Here is a 20239-nt window from a genome sequence, read left to right as displayed (position 1 = left end):
CTTTCTTATCCATTCATCTGCTGATGGACATCTAGGTTGCTTCCATGTCCTGGCTATTATAAACAGTGCTGCGATGAACCTTGGGGTACACGTGTCTCTTTCAATTCTGGTTTCCTCGATGTGTATGCCCAGCAGTGGGATTGCTGGGTCATAAGGCAGTTCTATTTCCAGTTTTTTAAGGAATCTCCACACTGTTCTCCATAGTGGCTGTACTAGTTTGCATTCCCACCAACAGTGTAAGAGGGTTCCCTAAGGTAGATTCTTATCCCTGTGTCTCTGCTGCTGCTGCTGCTAAGTCACTTCAGTCGTGTCTGACTCTGTGCGACCCATAGACGGCAGCCCACCAGGCTCCCCTGTCCCTGGGATTCTCCAGGCAAGAACACTGGAGTGGGTTGCCATTTCCTTCTCCAATGCATGAAAGTGAAGTCGCTCAGTTGTGCCCGACTCCTAGCGACCCCATGGACTGGAGCCTACCAGGCTCCTCCGTCCATGGGATTTTCCAGGCAAGAGTACTGGAGTGGGGTGCCATTGCCTTCTCCCCCTGTATCTCAGTATGGCATATTCTTGCTCTCAGCCTTTTGTTTCTGTCATGGCACTTACAACAACTAATAATTACTTTATTTGTCTCCTCCAAAAAATGGAAGCTCCATGGCAGCAGAGACCGTGTCTGCCTCTTTGACTGTATTCCCAGCACTTAACGTTAACTGCTGTCTAGAACATGATGACTGCTCAGTATTTACTTGTAAGATGAATGAGTAACCAAATGCTGTTGTTGAAAACTTGTTGGATTGTATGAAGTGAGATTTTCATCCATAATAGTCTGGGTTGTTACGTGAACTTGACAATGGCTATCTCACAAGGGCTTTTGGGCTCAAGTCTTTCAGGTGATTAAAATTCCCAAAAGCCCTTATGAGGTAAAAGAAAGACAGTTTAAAAGCACCATTGTATTTTAGGAAAGCTGTCATATATTGTGTATATCATAAAGTATTCCATTAAGAAAACATTTGTGGAAAGCAACCATGAGTTTTCTCTTTTGCAAACAGTTGTTTAACGTCAACTAATAGTGGCTTCTTTGTCATTTCTAATGTTGTGTGGAACAGGATGCTGAAAACGCCATTCAACAGATGGGTGGCCAGTGGCTTGGTGGAAGACAAATCAGAACTAACTGGGCAACCCGAAAGCCTCCAGCTCCAAAGAGTACATATGAGTGTAGGTGTATTGGAGAAGAAAAGGAAATGTGGAATTTTGGAGGAAAAAACACTAGATTTTAAATGTTAGAGCTGTTCCCGGAGACTTATTGCAGAAATAGATGAGAAGCAAATCAAGACTACTGTTGAAAAATGTACTTAGTTTTCATTTTTGTAATTATAAATAATAAGTAATATCTCTAATGTCAAGTCTCCTATTAATTAGAGAATACTGAGTAATATTTAGACATTCTTCGGGGAGGTTTAATCCTCAATCAAATTGTAATATGTATTAAACAAGCATTTTGAACAAGATAAATACTACCATTACAGTAGTATAGTTAATATTGCTTTCCTCTTTTTGAACATTTTGTGAACTAAAAATATTAAACTTTTCTCCCCAGCAAACACCAAACAGCTATCATATGATGAGGTCGTAAATCAGTCCAGTCCAAGCAACTGTACTGTGTACTGTGGAGGCGTCACTTCCGGGCTGACAGGTACGGGGACCTTACCTATGTGGCATCTTAAGATTAATTTTAAAGTACTTGATATTGGTAGGATTTTAATGTGATTCGGTTTTGGTTTTTGTGTAACAGAACAACTAATGCGTCAGACTTTTTCACCATTTGGACAAATAATGGAAATTCGAGTCTTTCCAGATAAAGGATATTCTTTTGTTCGGTAGGTGTGGTTTTTAAAAAAACTTTTACCTCCAGATCATTTTTGAACTTTTAACTTAGTGGTTTTCTTTAAAATTTACTTTGGTTATAAAGAAATATACATTTATCTAGCTTTTATTAAATTTGCCACAATAACTCCTTCCTTCCAATACAAAGGCAAATCATTTTCTATTAAGAGAATTTTCTCCAAAAACTGAAAACATAGGCCATTTTATTCTCTTATATTAACTTCCTGTTTTACCTCAGGCCCAGTTTGATTTTTTCAAATACGTTTTATTTATAAGTACCTTAAACAATTTATATTGTAATTCTTAATATTATTGTAATTGTAATATCATTGTAATTCTTAATATTATTTTCAATAGGTTCAATTCCCATGAAAGTGCAGCACATGCAATTGTTTCTGTTAATGGAACTACCATTGAAGGCCATGTTGTGAAATGCTACTGGGGCAAAGAAACTCTCGATATGATAAATCCTGTGCAACAGGTGAGAGAGTTCTTGACTTTGCAAAGTAATGGCTGGGCTAATAGGTATTTTTAAATGGAATTGTTAATGATCCTTGTTAATGTTTCTAGCTACAATGATGGCATATAGGGGCTCTTCCTACATGTATAATATTATAGTTCCAGAGTGATGGTTCATGTATGCAGCGGTGACATGATGAATGTGACTGCCTCAACTGACTCATGCTCACACCACATTGGATTTTAAAATGTTCTAACAAACCTGACAGGATATTAAATTTTTTTCTAATTCTTAGTAGACTTACATACTATTTGGAGAACTCACAAGCATGTTTGAATTCAGCTGAAACAAAAGCTATAAATATATTTAGGACCTTGGCATTTTCTTCCAGATTTTGCCACCTTTGTTTTTCCAGGCAGCTCTAGTAGTTCAAACTTGATCCCACAAATATGTCTATGAGGAAATAGTAAATGAAACATCAAGATAAGATTGAGAAAATCCTAAACTATATAACTTTCTTAAGTAAACTGAATATAAGAATAGTCTTCATATCTTCCTTATTTAAAGGAAACAGTCATATGGATAATTTACAAAACACTTAAATGTTCTCTTGAGTTGAATATTTATTTCTAGGGCATTACCTGCTGGCTCAAAGAATATGGCATTTAGAGCATCACTGTAGAGTTGAAGCAGTATGACCTTGCTGTTTTTTAGCAGTGACAACTTACTCTTGCTTATCCTTTAGTTTTCATTGTAATGATGACCCTATCTGTTATGGTTATGTATTTGTGGTATATAAGGACTGTATATGCACCTATAATTTCAAATAATGCTAAATTATCTGTTATAACTTTGTTTAATAGCAGAATCAAATTGGATATCCACAAGCTTATGGCCAGTGGGGCCAGTGGTATGGGAATGCACAACAAATTGGCCAGTATATGCCTAATGGTTGGCAAGTACCTGCATATGGAATGTATGGCCAGCCGTGGAACCAGCAAGGATTTAAGTAAGCACACTTGTTCTTTTCCTTTATTATTAACCTTTGAAAATGTCAAGAACTTAGGAAGAGATTTTAAGTAATTAGCAGGTAATGTGGCCTTCTATCTAAAGCATAGCCTTTGAAGGACTTAGAGAGTTTTTTACTTTATAGTTTTAAGTGTATATCTTTTAAAAATTGCCTGCAAATGTGTTGCTTTGATTTATAACCAGCATTATAAGCACTTTGGTAATGCTTGAATGACTCAACAAATATTTAAGTAAGAAAATAGGAACTTAATAGTTGTTAAGGTTTTTATGTGACTAATGGTCACTGGCCTTTCTTGGATACAGTTATTTCGATCCTAGTTGCTTTATTCATTAGGCTTTTTTCCTGTGCAAAAGGGTTTATTTATACATTGTTATACAAAAGCTTCTTTATACATCCTGAATTATGTAATTTTACTTAAATTTCTGAAAAACACTTTACAGTTTTTATTTAAAATGAATCTTGTTATGTTGAAATATAAGCTTACATATACTAATAAATACTTTAATTTCTTCTTTGAGTAATATAAATGCAAGTCCGTATTATACCAGATGATCAAGATTCTTTCAGACAGTGGCTTGTTCAATGTATGTCAAACCCCAGGAAAACAGTTCTGAGATTAGAGATGAGTTTTTCTGAGTTCAAAGGGAATAAATGTTTATAGATAAAGGGTATTTTCTTAGCTGTAGTTAAACTAACAGAATTAAACCATACACATTAAAGCTACATAGATGCTTATTTTTAAAAGAAAAAACCTTTTGCCTTTGCTTTCTCTGACATAACAATTATTCTTATATTTGGGCTTAAGAAAAAGGATATTTCCCACATATGTGTAATTTCTTCTTGGCATTACATTTTATTTTAATCAGTGGATTTCCCTTCCCCTCTGCTTCTTTCACATTCTCCACCAGTCAGACACAGTCTTCTCCACCATGGATGGGACCAAATTATGGAGTGCAGCCACCTCCAGGACAGAATGGCAGCATGATGCCTAATCAGCCTGCAGGGTATCGAGTGGCAGGGTATGAAACCCAGTGAAAAAGGACTCCAGAATCTAAAGTCAGGGGCTTAAGGCTACAGGGAGTAGTAAAGCCGTTGTTTACTTACAGATTTATCAAATCAGTCAGTGCAAATGTCAGATACAGTGTATTTATTTAAAAGATTCATTTTTCAATCATGAAATTACTTATCATCCACATTGTTTTAAAAAGAAACAAGATGCTGGATGTCTGCCAATTTTTGCCTTCATTACCTTTTTTGATAAAGATTCTCAGATCCTTGTTTCAAATACAAATGCAGGGATTGCTGCCACTTTTTTTAAAATTGAGGCAGAAAATTGCACAATGTTGAACTTTTTTCCACTGAAGTAGTGTGCAGTTCTAGTTTGCATTCCTGATATGATTTAAAACATGTAATATAAAGATGTAAAAAAAAAAAGAAAAACCAAAACTGTGCAGAGTCTAGAAGTTCTTTGTAATCTTCAGCTAATGCACAATTCTGTTTTAGGTTTTTTTGAAATAGACATTATTTGAGCTGTCCCATCGCCACGGTTTCCCTCTGCCGTTTTTAAATATAAATTATTAGTTTACATCATTTTTGTATCTACATTTTTTCATAAATTTGTCTTGCCTTATTAAAGTTCTGTAAAATACACTTAAATGGAAAAAAAAAATGATGTTCATTTAGATTGAAAACTTTTCTCAGATGGATTGATAATTGTATTCATCTTGTGTTTTATATGAGAAGGTGCCTCAAGAATTCCCTGTTGAATCTGTTTAAAAGGGTTTTTATCTTCTGTGATAAACTTTGCTGTGTACCAGGAATTATAAAAACAAAAATTTGTTACTAAAGAAAATCTCTGAAATGTGATAAGTTCTTATGAACCCATGTTAATTTCATATGTCAACTTCTATATTTACATGTATTATTTCATTATGTAAAATGTTTTAGCAATTTAATATTTTGCACAGTTACCAAACTTTGTACGTCATTTCCTCCTTAAAGGCATCATGCAGAGTCAACAGGAGATTTATAAAGTTTTGTTTGCATGTGAATATGAAATACACACTTTGGTAGTCTTTGAATACAAAGTCATCAGCTCTTGTTTTTCAAGAATTTTGAGACACAAAGTTGTATGTAAAAAAATATATTAATTTGCCATATTCTAGTTACATTTACTCGAAAAGAGTAAATCAACTTGATTTTAATGTACAAATGATAGCTGTGAAACTGTAGAATATCCTTAGGTCAGGCATGGGGGTTCCTTGTGAACTTCAAAATTAGCCTGAATGACCAGCCGGGCGAAGCATTTTTTAAATGTTCAGAGGCCAAAAGATAAACAACAACAAAAAAATAACAAAAACCCTTGAAATCCTACCTCCTTAAACAGCCTTCGAAGAGGAGAAGCCTCAGTGCAATCATTACTTTGATTCTTTTGGTACCTGTTTTCCTGGAGTTCCCAGTTTTATTTTGGGCTGGCTCCAAGCATTAAGAAGTTTTAATCTGCGATGGCATTGTTCTAGTTTTGAAATTTCTAGTACATTTCAGAGTCTCTTAGAACAATAGTGGGAGATTTTGTTTTGTTTTCAATTAAAGTCACAAACTCTCCTGTTTGACTCACAAAGAAAAAGGATCCCCACTATACCTATTTGGATGCTTGGTTGTTCTTTTTAAGACCAGAGAGCTCCCGGTATTTTGTTCAGGAACAGAAAAGGCCCGTGGAATCTTAAGAGATTCCTAGTCTGTATTCTCCAGGTAGCAGTATAGGAGCCTGAACTGGTCTCTAAGCCAATACTCTAGTAAACCAGAGCCCAGGAAAGACAGCTCATAAATGTATAATTCTCTGGGGCTCAATTCTATGCAGTTGTAAACACTTGGAAATTTTATTTCCTTGTTAACTTCTACAGATCAGGGCATGCAACCAAAAGCAGCTTAAATGAAATACTCAAAAAATGAAATAATAGGATGCTGTTTTTAGATTCTTCTGGTTTATGTTCCTGTTTTAGGACCCTCGTTGTTTTTCTCTTATTCAAAAAAATTTTATGTCCTGTACATCTGTGGACTGCAGGGTAAATTATTTGGGCATAAATAATCTAGGCAAAAGTGTAGTTTTCCTTTCATTTTGACTATCTCAAGTAATAACACTTTTTATTAGCCAATATTTTTTTATTGCACAATTCTAAAATGTACAGACTACTTTTTGAGAAGAAAGTAGTATTACTCAAAGGGTTACTACTGAACAAATTTGCAATTCAGGAACATTGCTGACTTTGCTTTAAATCTTATTCTCAGTGTTAAATCATTTTAAAAATTAACAGTCTAAAAATCATACTGGTATTAGTATCCAGTAAGGAAATTACAGTTTTTAAAATGAATTCTTTCTCTGCAATATGCATTCAGATTTTACTTTAAAATACATCTGGTACTGTAAAGAACCTGAAGTGGTTCACACTTAAAGGGTTCATTAATCCAGTATTCTTTGCCCTGACTGTTTGGATATTAAAGTTCATTTATGTTTTCTATAACCTTTGGGATCTTCTTGCAGTGATTATTGTGTGTGATATTTTTTTTTTTTTCTTTTTGGTCTAGCCATATTGTTATATTCACTCAGGTATTTGTTAGATTTCTTTTTAATCTTATTTCAGAAACCATGCTTTGCATTGGGATACTGCAAAGAATTCCTGTAGAAAACTTATTATATGAAATCAGGATCTCATTTTCCTTGTTGATATTCTCTCCCTGTTGAAAATGAGATTCACATTCTAGTTTTATTCTTGTTTTGTTTCTATGCTTGCTTAGCTTCCTTTTGTATGTGTGTTAAGAGTTCTATTACTTTGGAAAAGGCGGTTGATAAGGATTAGTTTGCATAGAGAATTAGAATTGAGTTTACCAAGAGATACAGGGTGCTCTTGAGGTTACAGTTGAATTGGAAAAATAAACTGTGTTTGTAGGAAATAAAGAGCAAACCCTTTCAATGAAAGAGTGATGATTTCTAAACACAAAATCTTCTTTGTGTACAGGATTATTGCATTTTTTCCAATGACTACATTTTGACTGTTTAGAACTTGAAGAACATACCTCTAAAACAACAAATTTTAAGAACCTTGAGTAAAATGTATATGAATGAGTCTCAGTTGAGTACTACTTTACCCTATGGCCTCTGAAGTTGGAGGCTGAAGTTATTCTAATAGTAATTCACCTAAAAAAGGAAAAAGTAGATTTTTGACTCAGGGTTAATATGCTTAAATGAGTTACTGCACAGAAAGTAGGAGTTAAGCAGGTTTACATACTAGATAAATGAGATCCCTAGCTTATCTGTTTTCAGCTCTAGAACACCACTAACCATACTTAAACATGCAAGATTTAGAGGCTCCTACTGTGGAAATACTAAGCTGCTCTTGAGTGAAAAGACAGATGCTGATATTTGAAGGTCCTCACCGACTCAGTGGACATGAGTTTGAGCAAGCTCCGGGAGGTGGTGAAGGACAGGGAACCCTGGCATGCTGTAGTCATGGGGTCGCAAAGAGTCGGACACAACTGAGCAACTGAACAACAAAACCAAAAAGTAACTGGCCACCAGTCCTCGTAGAGTGGAGTGTGTTGACTAGTAAGCCCTACCCATGTACACAAACCTTCCAAACAGGTTTTTAGTGCTTCACTTTTCAATGAAGTCAGCCAAAGGTCACCAGAAATTGAGAAAAACTTTGACTGCAAAAGGTAGAGCTAAATAAAAAGCAGCTCTCAAGAATCTGAAAACTTATACTGTATTCAAGAAATTAGAACAATCCTAATAAAATGTCACAACAAGAAATGAGAATAAATAAATTCAGTGGGAGTATTAAAAGACAAGGAGATGTCCTGGAACAGAAATCAAAAGTAGAAAAAATAAATATGGATCCATTCAGGAGGTTTATAATATAAAATCAATAAGTGTTCCAAGAAGAAAACAGAAAATAGGGGAGTGGGTGGAATTTATTAAATAAAGGGAAATTTCCCTGATGATTTTTTGAGTTTTAAGGTTGAAGAAAGGCTAATGTTGAGTTTGCACAATAAATAGGAAAGATTCATGTGAAGCCACACCACTATAAAATTTTAGGATGCCAGGCCTGTAAGGGGCCCATCCTAAAATTTACCAGATAGAAAAAGGATTGAGAAAAATACCCAATGACAACATTGAACCTAGGTATCAGTGGGACACTGTCTTCAGAAGTGTAAATGAATTATGGTCATGGGTCACAATAGAATAAAGACTAGATATGTAAGTTCATAGAAGACTGATTCTCAGGGATAAACTGGATAAACTCCATCAGAACAAGTCATGGAAAAAAATACAATGTAGTATCTAGAAACAGGATCAAACAGGAGTGAGATAATAGGAAGTCTTAGGATTACAGTTGTGAAGAGACCTGGCAGCCAATCCAGATTGATGGTCAGCAGGCCAGACTTAAGGCTTTCTAGAGGTCGGGCTCTGTATTATGAGAAGCTTCGCAGAACTATGGAGAATGTGAAAAGACTAAATACTGGAAAATCAGGCAAATGGGAAGAGACAAGCCAGGGAAAACATTGTGTAAGAAGAAAAACATTCCCTGAGCCAAGTACATGCACCAAGCTAATATTTCTTGTTTTCCTGAATTATATTCATAAATATTTGTACTATTCCACTGCTTTGGTTTTCTCTGGCAACTCCAGTTGTATGTTGGATTTCCTCTGCCTGTCATCAATTTCTATCATTTGTTCTTAATTATTTTTTATCTTTTCGTTTGCCTTTTTTTTTTTTTTTTTTTTGGCACCATGACATACGGTATCTTAGTTCCCTGACCAAAGATCGAAGCCGCGTCCCCTGCTTTGGAAGCGTGGAGTCTTAACCATTGGACCGCCAGGGAAGTCCCTGCGTTTCTCATCTCTAATCTCTGTTCCTTAATGTGCTTCCTATGGTATCCTGACTCAGCTGTGTTCCTTTTAATGTAACCTTCATTTCTGGGGGAAAAAAATATTTTTTTCTGTTTCCTAAATTCTACCAATTTCTGTTTCACTTTAGGGACAGCTCTTCCCTGAATTCTTATATTTCTTAGCTGCATTTGCTTCATTAGATTTTTAAAATTTACATTGGAATGTCAGTGTATTATTTTCAACTGCTTTATGGGAACATTTTCTTGTGAGTTTTCTCCGGGGAAACTCTGGGTAAGTTTTGCTGTCTTTCTTATTTTTAATTACAGTATCTTGGTACAAATGCTGTGCTTACATCTTTCTGTTTATTCATATTTGAAATGGTTGGTTTTTTCTAGACCAAGTACCAGCAGGAGGATGAAGGGGAAAGAACCTGTCAGGGTTTCTTACCTCCCTTCTCTGTGGCTGCAATGAATTGTCTGCTTAAAAGTGTAGACATGGTTCCTCTCTGGGATGAGGCCCTGTTCAGAAGTTCTGTGCCAGCTGAGCACCCTTGATTGCTTCATGTGCTCCATTAAGTGACAAAACTCTTGTCTTCAAGGAGATCCCCTAACTTGCTTTCTGAAAGACATCTCCTCTGGATCCTTTAGGCACTTAACACATCTTCCCTCCCTGCCTCTTCCAGTACTCACATACTAGTTCAGTCCTTCTGACAGCTGGCTCCACTCACGGTTTGGCTCTCAGACTGAATATTTGCAAGTGATTTCTGAGGTCTGCCACTACTGGCCCCCTCCTCACTCCCTGTCCTTCCCCCACAACACTCAGTTGGCCTCCCATCCAGTACCACACTTCTTCTCAATGTGGAATGTGTTGAGTTTTCTCTGTATCCCTGGCTTCACTTAAGATACTGTTTGTGGGAGTTGGTGGTCATAGGTTTTCCTTATTGTTCCCTGTGGTTTCCAGGAGAAGGGTAAAGATCCAGGTACCAGACTACTAACCTTTCTGCCAGAATCAGAAGCCCAAAGGAATCTTTTATAGATGTAGATCTGATCATGACTCTTCCCTTCTTGAAAGTCTTTGCTTCAGATTATATTTAGGATGTAATCTAAAATCTTTGGAAAAGACCATGATGCTGGGAAAGATTGAGGGCAGGAGGAGAAGGGGGCAACAGGATGAGATGGTTGGATGGCGTCATCGACTCAGTGGACATGAGTTTGAACAAACCTGGGAGATGGTGACAAATAGGGAAGCCTGGCATGCAGCAGTCCATGGGGTCACAAAGAGTCTGACATGACTGAGAAACTGAAAAACAACGACCAAAATCTTTAATACAGCCTGCAGTTGTCTTCTAAAGTAGTCTGTGTTTACCCAACTTCACTGCAAGCCACTTTATATATCAGAATCCCATCAGGAGACAGAGACCACCACTAAAATTTGAAAAGGGAAATTTTAGTGTAAATAGTGAAAAATGGTTAATCCCTAGAAGGAGTCCAAAAATTGCAAGTGCAAAAAGAAAAAAAAGCTACTACTTCTGAGCAGAGTGGACAGTGCTAAGGGTTTAGGAGAGCACTTGAAGTTTCTAACCTCTTCAAAGTGGGCTTGATTCTCGCAGGAACCTGCAGCCTGGTAAGAAACATGCCAGAAGGTGTGGGCCAGACCTGTTCCTTAGAAGCTGCCTACCATTGGCCAGAGTTGATCTCCAGAAATGGTCCACCAGGTGAGGGAGCTAGGGTTGCCAGATTTAGCAAGTGAAAGCACAGTCCCAAATACTACATGAAACAAACTAAAAGTTATATGATGTTTAACTGGAATCCATGTTTAACTGGGTGTCCTGTATTTTATCTGTCAGCCTTTGATGGTGCTACAGGCTGGTGCATCCAAAGCTGCCATAGAAGCAGCTGCAAGTGAGGAAAAGTGTAGCCTGAGGGTGCAGCAGGGGCAGGTCCAGAGAACCACTGAAGGGAGCACCCCTGGGTCTTCTGTACACTGATCCATTGAATTGCACACTGAATACAAAGATTGAACCAGAACCTGTAAGGAACATTCCCTCCTGTCATTGCCTTGCATGTTCCTCTAGGTCCCTCTGTTGGCAGAGCCTAATATTGAGCCAACTGGCGCAGGTGAAATGCTTTACAAAGCAGGGCATAGCAGAGTGGATTGGGGATCAGAACTCCCACTGCAGAGCCCTGCCATGTGAATGCCTTTTGTCTGTCTGCTGTTTGTCTTCAGCTCTCCACTTAAATGTCTCTTCCTCTAAAACGTCTTCCTTTCTCTACCCACAGTCTAAATCAGGAGCCTCTCTAGTCATCTTATAGTTTCCCTTTAGAACATCTGTCATAATTTTAAATTATGTATTTATGTGATTATATCTTTAAAACTATGTTCCCCATTAAAAGTTGGTGACTGTTTTCTTCAGTGCTGTATATATACCCTGTAGGTAGTAAATCATTTAATTAATTTAATTATCTCGATCTCATTTTAAACAAATGGCTTTCTGCTGTGTGCTGATAAAATACTGGGTTTGAGGTGATAAGAGCTAAAACTAAAGGACCATACCAGGGCCAATTCTATGAGATCTACCTTCCAAAATGTGGGGTGTAGGCACATAAGACATTCAGGTAGAAATATCCAGTAGACAGTGTTGTAGAATTTGGAAGGGAGATCCAGACTGGAATAGAGATGGGAGTCATCAGCATTTAGGTGGTAGTTCAACCCAAGGAGTGGCAGTCACCCAGAGAGACAGTAGAGTGAGAAGAGGCCTGAGGACAGAACTCTTAGGTCTATCTTGTATGGAAGGGGGCAGAGACAGCTAAGCTTGCAAAGGAGAATGAGGAACAGCTGCCTGACAGGGGAGAAATACTGAAGGCCCATAATGTTGCAGAGATCAGGAAGGAAACCACTCAAGGAAATAGTAGTCAAGGGTCAAGTGTGGCAGAGGGGGGAAATGTTCACTGGATTTAGCAATAAAGAAGTAACTGGTGACTTTAAAAACTAACACTTTCAGTGAAACAGTAGGAACAAAATGTGGATGCAGTGGGTTAGGGAGTGGGAGGTGGAGATGTTTAGTGCAGACTGCCTTCCTGATTTAGTGGGCTGTAGAGAAAAGGAAGCAGAGAGGAAGGAGCAGATAGATTTAAGAAAGCAATAATTTTTTTAACATCTCAAGACAATAAATTATGAATAAATCACAAAGGTAAGTAAATGATCACCAAAAACAAAACCTCTACTGTTCACCCATTTGGAAATACACAACAAAAAAATACCTCTGTTTTATATAAAAAAACTGGAACAGCAGTTCAAGAATGTGTTTGTGTGCATGTGTGTACTATTTCTCTAGGATACTTAGAATTGAGAGATGGATTAAAGAATTTAAAGTGTAAAAATTGTATGATACATATTGTCAAATTGCCCTCTTAAAAGTTGTATCATTTTACACTCCAACCAAAAATGTCTGAAAGCACCCATTTGCCCCGCTTTTACCAATGCTGATTGTTATTAAGCTTTCATTTTTGCCAATCTGAGACATGTAAAATGATCTCTTCTATTTCCCTGATTGCAAGTAAAGTTAGTGATTTTTTTCCCATGGTAATTGGTTGTTTGTGTTTCTTTTCTGTGACTTTTCTGTTCATGTCCTTTGTCCGTTTGACCTCCAAGGACTTAGACATAGTGATTGTATATTGAATAATAAATAACTACTAAATAAATAAGCCCATGCACCTAGAGCCTGTGCTCCACTACAAGAGAAGCCACCGCAATGAGAAGCCTGTGCACCACAATTAGAAGCCCCCACTCACCACAACTAGAGAAATGCCCTCGGAGCAACGAGACCCAGTACAGCCAAAAAATATATATATATATATATTTTTTAAAGAAATATGATCATAGTATCTTATGTTAAGTGACAAAAGCAAGTTGCAGGAAAAAGATAAATTTATCTTTGAAAGTAATAGAGAAAGTTTTGGAAACAATATTTTTTGAACTAGACATCTTTCTTAACTAAGTATAATTAGAGTGAAAGCTAGGCTCATGCAAATGGAGAAACTAGAAACATTCTTAAGGTCAGGAAGACAAGGCTATCTACTATTACCTTATTAATTATTTCCAGGACTTACCTGGTTGTCCAGTGGTTAAGAATCCACCTTCTAATGCAGGAGACACAGGTTTGATCCCTGATCAGGGAACTAAGATCCCATATGCCTAGGGGCAACTAAACCCACACTCTGCAACTGCTGAGTCCATCCACTCTAGAGCCTGTGCTCCCCAAGAGAAGCCTACACGCTGCAATGAAGACCCAGGAGAGCCAAAGAAGAAAGAAAAATAAAAATCCCAAACTTATGACAATTAGAAAAATACTATAAAAACAATGAGAGAATTAAGTGGGTAAAAAAATATTAGCATACTGAAATAAAGAAGGCCCTTATTTGTATAAAGCCCTTATTTGAAGAAGGAATTGAAGAACCTAGCATGCCTGGCTTGGAAGAAAGAAACCTCTTTTAGAATGAGGTTGTTTGAAATATATAATGTGTATCAGCTGAAAACCCACAGATCTCTTAGGATGCATTTGGGCAATTCCATTGGAAAAAAATTTTAAACACTCTCTCTTTACAACAGAGTCTCTTTAATTGTGACACTATTAACATTTTGGTCCAGATAACTCTTTGTTGTAAGGGATGTCCTGTGCATTGGAGGATCTTCAACACCTATGGCATCTACTAGATGTGTAAGCAGTGCTCCCAGCTGAGAACAACTGCTTTGTGTAATCACTTAGCACTAATACAATCATAAACACAACCAGACGTGGGTGATCATTTAGATGATCCAGGATATACTTAAAAAAATTTCTTTTTGGCTGCACAGGCTGTTCATTGTATAGTGTGGACTTTGTCTAGTTGTGGTTTGTGGGCTTCTCTCTTGTGGCACATGGGCTCTAGGGCGTGTGGGTTCAGTAGTTGCAGTGCAGGGGCTTAGTCCCTCCATATGTGGGATCTTAGTTTCCTAATTAGAGATTTAACCCACCTCCCCTGTATATTGGAAGGCAGATTCTTAGCCACTGGACAGCCAGGGAAGTCCCGATCCAGGATCTTCTGATGATCATTTTAAAACTTGAAATGGAAAGACAAAATTGGAAAAATTTCGTGGAAAAGGAAAAATGTGCCCTTCTCCCCTCTACCTCCAGATTAGGAAACAACATAGCAAATCTTAATCACGGAAGGGACCCCTTCTCTTATTAATAGTTAAGAAGACTAAGGTTCTGCCAGCTAAAGAATGTCACTCACCATCTGGCTCTGTAAGGATTAAGTCATTAGCCACTGCAGTCACTGACCTTCAACACACCTTGAAGGGAGTTCAGGGTGGAGATCAGAAACAAGGCACTCTGTGCTCTGGAAAAATTGGGAGAATAGGACTTCATACGGATATTTTCAGATTCTATGAACCTAGTTTCCTGCATCTTTCCATACTTAGCAAAACACTAAAATCTTTAACTAAGATACCTGTGCTTTGTCACCAGAAGCACCCCTCTACCAACGTGTGCTTGATGCATATACCCCTTCTCCAAAATCATAGATGTGCTAACTTCCCCCCCAACCTCTTCACATCACTTCCTCAGAGCTGAGAGACTATCTCATTGATTACAGTCCTCAGTAAGTCCCTGAATATAACAAACACAACTCTCACCTTTTTATTTATTCATATTATTTCATTTGGCAGTTCTCAGGTGACCAGTCCACAGTGCAACGATTAATTAAAGTAGCAGGATGAAGGCTAAAGGTGCAGGAAATCTCATTTCGGGGTTTTCCAGTACATACAAGCCTCACCCTTAACATATTTGTACTCAACAGCTATTGTCAACAAAGAGTATGTAGATTTATTCTGCAATTCCATGGACTAAAACTAGGTCATGCCGGAACTCAATTAACTCAATTCCAACCCCTTCTAAGGGAAAACGTTCAAGTAATACGTCAGAGTATAATTAAGGGAGAAAAGATAACATGATACAAACACACAAGTGACAGAAACAGCGAATACTTTGGTGGACAACACTCCCTTGACAAAACACTAAATCGCAGCCGACGTTGCTAAAAATATAGAAAATCTAAGACTTGCATCAATGACGGATGGAATTCTCCTCAGAAACAGGACTCACTCAGGCCTAATCTAGCCATGACCAGCCCTAGAATTGTCTGTGCCTTCCAGTACCAGCAGAGTTGTCCAGAGCACTCTTGCCATAGCAAAAAACAAACAAACAAACAAACAAACTTAAGTGGTACAATGGCCTGGTCGCAGCCGTTGTCCGCTGCTTCTAGGATGAGTAAACTACAACTCCCGTCAGACAACGCGAACTGAGGCGGGGCGGCTCTGACCAATAACGATTGTCGTTACAGCGAACAGTTTGGCCGCGTTTGTAAAAGGCCGCGGCAGGCGAAGAGAGAGGAGGTGAGGGCGGTCATCAGCGTGGGAGCCCGGGGCCGCAGGGTGGGGGGCGCAGGGCAGGTAAGGGGACTGTGTTGACCAAAGGCGTGGGCGGCAGTGGGACAAGGGCGTACAGCCGGGAATCCCGGCAGATAGCGTTTCCCAAGAGCAGGGTGCTGGCCGAGTGATGCTTCTACTCGGGCCTACTTAGGACCGGAAGTGAGCGGTCGCACGGGGAGGATGCCGGGAAGTAGGTTCCCGGGTGATGCGTCTGGGGGCGGGCTGCGTCCTGGAAGCCAGGTGGAAGGTGCGGGACCCGCTGGCCGGGTGACAGGGGATCTTGAGCTTTCTCCGGTGTTCCGAGGCAGCGCAGGGCAAACGGAAGCAGCCTGGACCTGAAGTTGAGAGTTCTGGCTCTAGTCTTGCCCCTTCCTCTCTTTTCTGGTTTGACAAAGAATCCAACAAATTCCAAACTCACCTTAGATTATCTAGAGGCTGGCCGAGGAACAGGAATCAAATCCCTGCTTTCTCTGAGCCACTGGTAAAATAATACCTGTTTCAAAGGATCGTGGTGAGCATTACATGAGTAAATGCATGGAAAGGGCTTACTTGTACTCAATAAATGTTAGCAAGTTTTATGTTTTATTCATGGTGCTCGTTCACTTACTGCGCTTCACAAGGGTTAAACAGCGTTCAGCGACCTGAATATAGCTCGACAGCCAAATGGCACATGGCTGAAAGCCCACCACCACAGGGAGTGTTCATGGGGTAGCTCTTCCAGCCCCAGTCCCTCTACACCATCCGAGGAGGCTGTTCAGAAAACTTGCCCAGAAAAGGAGACCCTTAAGGCAGAGCTCAAATACAGATTCTTTATGAATCTGCATTCCTTCTCAGGTGGGACTCAGCCAAAACTCAAATTCGGACTTAAATCCAAGATCCCTGACTTAGGAGGAAATGGGAACTCACTATATTGATCTTTTAATTGAAACCGTTCAACTAGTGTCAGGACTTAGTGAAGCTCAGAGAGTTAAGTGTGAGGCAAAGTGGCGGGTAAAGAATGAGTTTATTAGCATAGGAGGCTTTTGAGAGATACAAGCAAGCCAGCAAGGGAGCACAACCCTGAGAACTATTCAATAGGGCTGCATTTTTATAATCAAAGGAGAAGTGGGGAAGAGAGAAGACCACCTTCCCCCATTCTTGGACCTGCATCAGGGCTTACATCATTAGTTCCTCCTTTGACCCTCTCTGGCCTAATTGGGACTGTCCTGGTGCTAATTAAGTCATTTGTATATTAGCAAAAGGCTAGTAAATTATACTAAAATATAGTGGGATTTCTAAACTTAACGAATTATCCTACTCTATCCGTGTCATTTACAAATTGTGTTACTTGTTCATGTATGCTTTCTGTAAGAAGTAATGCTCGTGCTCAGTTGCTAAGTCGTGTCTGACTCTGTGACCCCTTGGACTGTAGCCTGCCAGGCTCTTCTGTTTATGGGGTTTTCCAGGCAAGAATACTGAGTGAGTTGTCATTTCCTCCTCCAGGGGATCTTCCTGACCCAGGGATCAAACCCTCATCTTCTGCATCTCTTATATTGGCAGGCAGATTCTTTACCACTGAGCCATCTGGGAATCCTACGTGATACTAGTACAAGTTTAAAATTCAATCTTACAAAACAGTGAAATGTGCATATCCCTCCCTCTTTCCATTTCCCAAGTCCCCCATCACTTCTTTTGAGGCAATATGTTATATAAGTATGTGTCTTCCCTGTTTCCTTTTTTCTTTTTTAAACCAGGAGTATCACATTAAACACGAAGTTTTATACCTTTTTTTTTTTTTTTACCCCCCAGTGTATCTTGATATTTGTTCCTCATCAATACATATAGATCTGATATTTTTTAATGGCTCTGTAGTAGCATATTTTATAGTTACACTATGATTTATTTAGTTAGCTCTTAGACTGCTTCTGTTCTCGTGCAGTTATGGACAACCTTGCATGGACTACCCCTGTGCATGTTTCGTGTTCATGTGAGACTTGAACTCATGGAATCTTAAAAGTGGAATTGTTATGTCAAAGTGTGTTTTAAGTTTTATTTACATCCCTTTGAAGACGATATTGTAGTTTACACTCCTACCAACAATACAGAGTGTTTCTCCACATCCTCCTGTGATAACATCTTTTTGTCACTTTGCTGAAGTCCTGTTTTAATTTGCTTCTTGCTTATTGCAAGGTTGAGTTTTGGACATTTAAAACTTTTTTTTTTTTTTTTTAATCCCCTGGTGGTCAGGACACTGTTCTGCCACTTCTGAGGACCTGGATTCATTCCTTGGTTGGGGAACTAAGATCTCACAAGCCACACCACCAGAAAAAATTTTCTTTCTTTTTTTTTAGTAAGCTGTCTTTCCATGCCCTTTACTCATTTTTCTAGTGGGATTGCTTCTTTTTTATTGATTTGTAAAAACTCTTATTTTAGGAAATTAGCCCTTTGTATTTGCATTTCAAATATTTATTTTTCCCCATTAAATATAATTTTTACTTTATCTTGGAATATAGTTGATTTACAGTACTGTGTTAGTTTCAGGTGCACAGCAAAGTGATTCTGTACACACATATATATACATACATATATCCACTCTTTTTCAGATTCTTGTCCCATCCAGGTAATTAGAGGGTACTGAGTAGAGTTCCCTGCGCTATACAGTAGGTCCTTGTGATTTTCAATTTATCCTTTTGTTTTTAGTGGCAGATGTATTGAAATATAAATCATATAACATAAAATTCACCCTTTTAAAATGTTAAATTTGGTGATTTTAGTATATTCACAGAGTAATGCAACCTTCCATCACCCCATAAAGAAATGTCACACTTATTAGCAGTCACTCGTAATCCCTCCCATGCCCCTCAGACCTTAGCAACCACTCATCTGTCTCTATGCATTTGTTGATTCTGGATATTTTGTTTAAATGGAATCATACAATGTACGGCTTCTTATGTCTGGTTTCTTTCATGTAGCATAGAATATCAAGGTTCATTCATCCATGCCATACCATGTATCAGAACTTCATTTCCTTTTATAGCCAAATAATATTCCATTTTATGGATATATCACATTTTGTTTACCCATTCATCAGTTGATGGACATTTGGATTGATTCTACTTTATGGCTTTTATGAATATTACTACAATGAGCATTATGTACAAAACCACCAATTTTCTAAAGTGGTTGCAGCATTTTATAATACTATCAACAATGTATGAAGGTTCCAGTTTTTCTTTATCATTATTATTGTCTGTATTTTTTTAGTCATCTTGGTGAAATGGCATCTCGTTTTGATTTGCATTTCCTTAATGGCATGATTTTGAACATCTTTTCATGTGTTTATTGGCTATTTGCATATCTTCTTGGAGAAATATCCATTCATATCATTGGCTCATTTTAAAATTGGGTTATTTGTCTTTTTACTGTTAACTTATAAATGTTTTTATATATTCAGGATACAAGTCCTTTATCATATATATTACTTGCAAACATGATCTCCCATTCTGTGGGTTATCTTTTTACTTTCTTGATGCATCCTTTGAAGCACAGTTGTTTTTAATTTTGATTAAGATCAATTTTTCTGTTTTTTTCTTTTTGTCACTCAGGCTTTTGGTGTCATATCTAAGATACCATTTCCTATTCCAAGGTCACAAAGATATATGCCTGTATTTCTTCCTAAGAGTTTTATAGTTTTAGCTGTTACATTTATGTCTACGATCCACTTTGGGTTAATTTTTATATACAGTGTGAAACAGGGATCCAACTTCATTCCTTTGCAGGTGGCTATGTATTGCTCCAGCACCATTTGTTCGTGGGACTGTCCTTTATCCACTAATGGATCTTGGCATCCTTGTTGAACATCAACTGACCATAAATGAGAGAGTTTACTTTTGAATTCTCAATACTGTTTCATTGGTTTCTATATCTATCTGTATGTCTATTGTCACATTGTCATTTCCCCCCCAATTTTATTGCGATGTAATTGACATATAACATTATGTAAGTTTAAAGTGTAACACACTTACATTGCAAAATGATTACCACTATAACATTACCTAATGCTTCCATCACTTCACATAATTACCATTTCTTTTTTAAAAATCATCTATTCTTTTTGGAATAAAGATTTTAAAGCGCTGTATCTTCATTGCTGCACCCAGGCTTTCTCTAGTTGCAGTGAGCAGGGGCTACTCTCTAGCTGCGCTGTGTGGGCTACTCATTCTGGTGACTTGTCTTCTTGTAAAGCAAGGGCTTTAGGGTGCACAGCCTGTGGCTCACAGGCTGTAGAATATAGGCTCAGTAGTTGTGGCACACCGGCTTAGTTGCCCCCCAGTGTGTGAAATCTTCTGGACTAGGGATTGAACCCAGGTTCCCTGTGTTGCAAGATGGATTCTTAACCACTATAACTATGCTGTACATTAGATTCCCAGAACTTATTCGTCTTACAACTGAAAGTTTGTACCCTTTCATTAACATCGCCTAGTTTCTCCAATGCCCTAGGCCCCTGGCAACTACCATTCCATTCTGCTTCTGTGAGT

At 38.2% G+C, this 20239-nt stretch overlaps 2 protein-coding genes across 19 annotated transcripts in view; both read left to right on the top strand.

Moving 5' to 3' along the window:
* Positions 1–12832, top strand: part of TIA1 (TIA1 cytotoxic granule associated RNA binding protein) — a 38755-nt gene extending 25923 nt beyond the window's left edge. For 9 of the 16 annotated variants that reach the window (XM_055540565.1, XM_055540561.1, XM_055540563.1 and 6 more), the window contains 6 exons: positions 1101–1209; positions 1592–1687; positions 1787–1871; positions 2236–2359; positions 3202–3347; positions 4277–7368. In XM_055540565.1, coding sequence (XP_055396540.1) covers positions 1101–1209; positions 1592–1687; positions 1787–1871; positions 2236–2359; positions 3202–3347; positions 4277–4403 — 687 coding nt within the window. In that variant the 3' untranslated portion in view covers positions 4404–7368. Of the gene's footprint in view, positions 1–1100; positions 1343–1591; positions 1688–1786; positions 1872–2235; positions 2360–3201; positions 3348–4276; positions 7369–9402 lie in introns of those variants that run through there. The other 7 variants (XM_055540562.1, XM_055540567.1, XM_055540564.1 and 4 more) reach the window with 5 other exon arrangements.
* A 2740-nt stretch (positions 12833–15572) lies between these two features.
* The window catches only part of C11H2orf42 (chromosome 11 C2orf42 homolog), a 38842-nt gene continuing 34175 nt past the window's right edge, over positions 15573–20239 (top strand). For 2 of the 3 annotated variants that reach the window (XM_055540559.1, XM_055540557.1), the window contains exon 1: positions 15664–15743. The gene's annotated coding sequence lies outside the window, so the exon portion shown is untranslated. Of the gene's footprint in view, positions 15744–20239 lie in introns of all 3 variants that reach the window. The other variant, XM_055540558.1, reaches the window with a different exon arrangement.

The sequence above is a fragment of the Bubalus kerabau genome, chromosome 11 (assembly GCF_029407905.1).
Source record: "Bubalus kerabau isolate K-KA32 ecotype Philippines breed swamp buffalo chromosome 11, PCC_UOA_SB_1v2, whole genome shotgun sequence".
Taxonomy (NCBI): Eukaryota; Metazoa; Chordata; class Mammalia; order Artiodactyla; family Bovidae; genus Bubalus; species Bubalus kerabau.
Note: the sequence above shows the minus strand (reverse complement) of the source record. Positions and strands in the feature narration are given on the sequence as shown.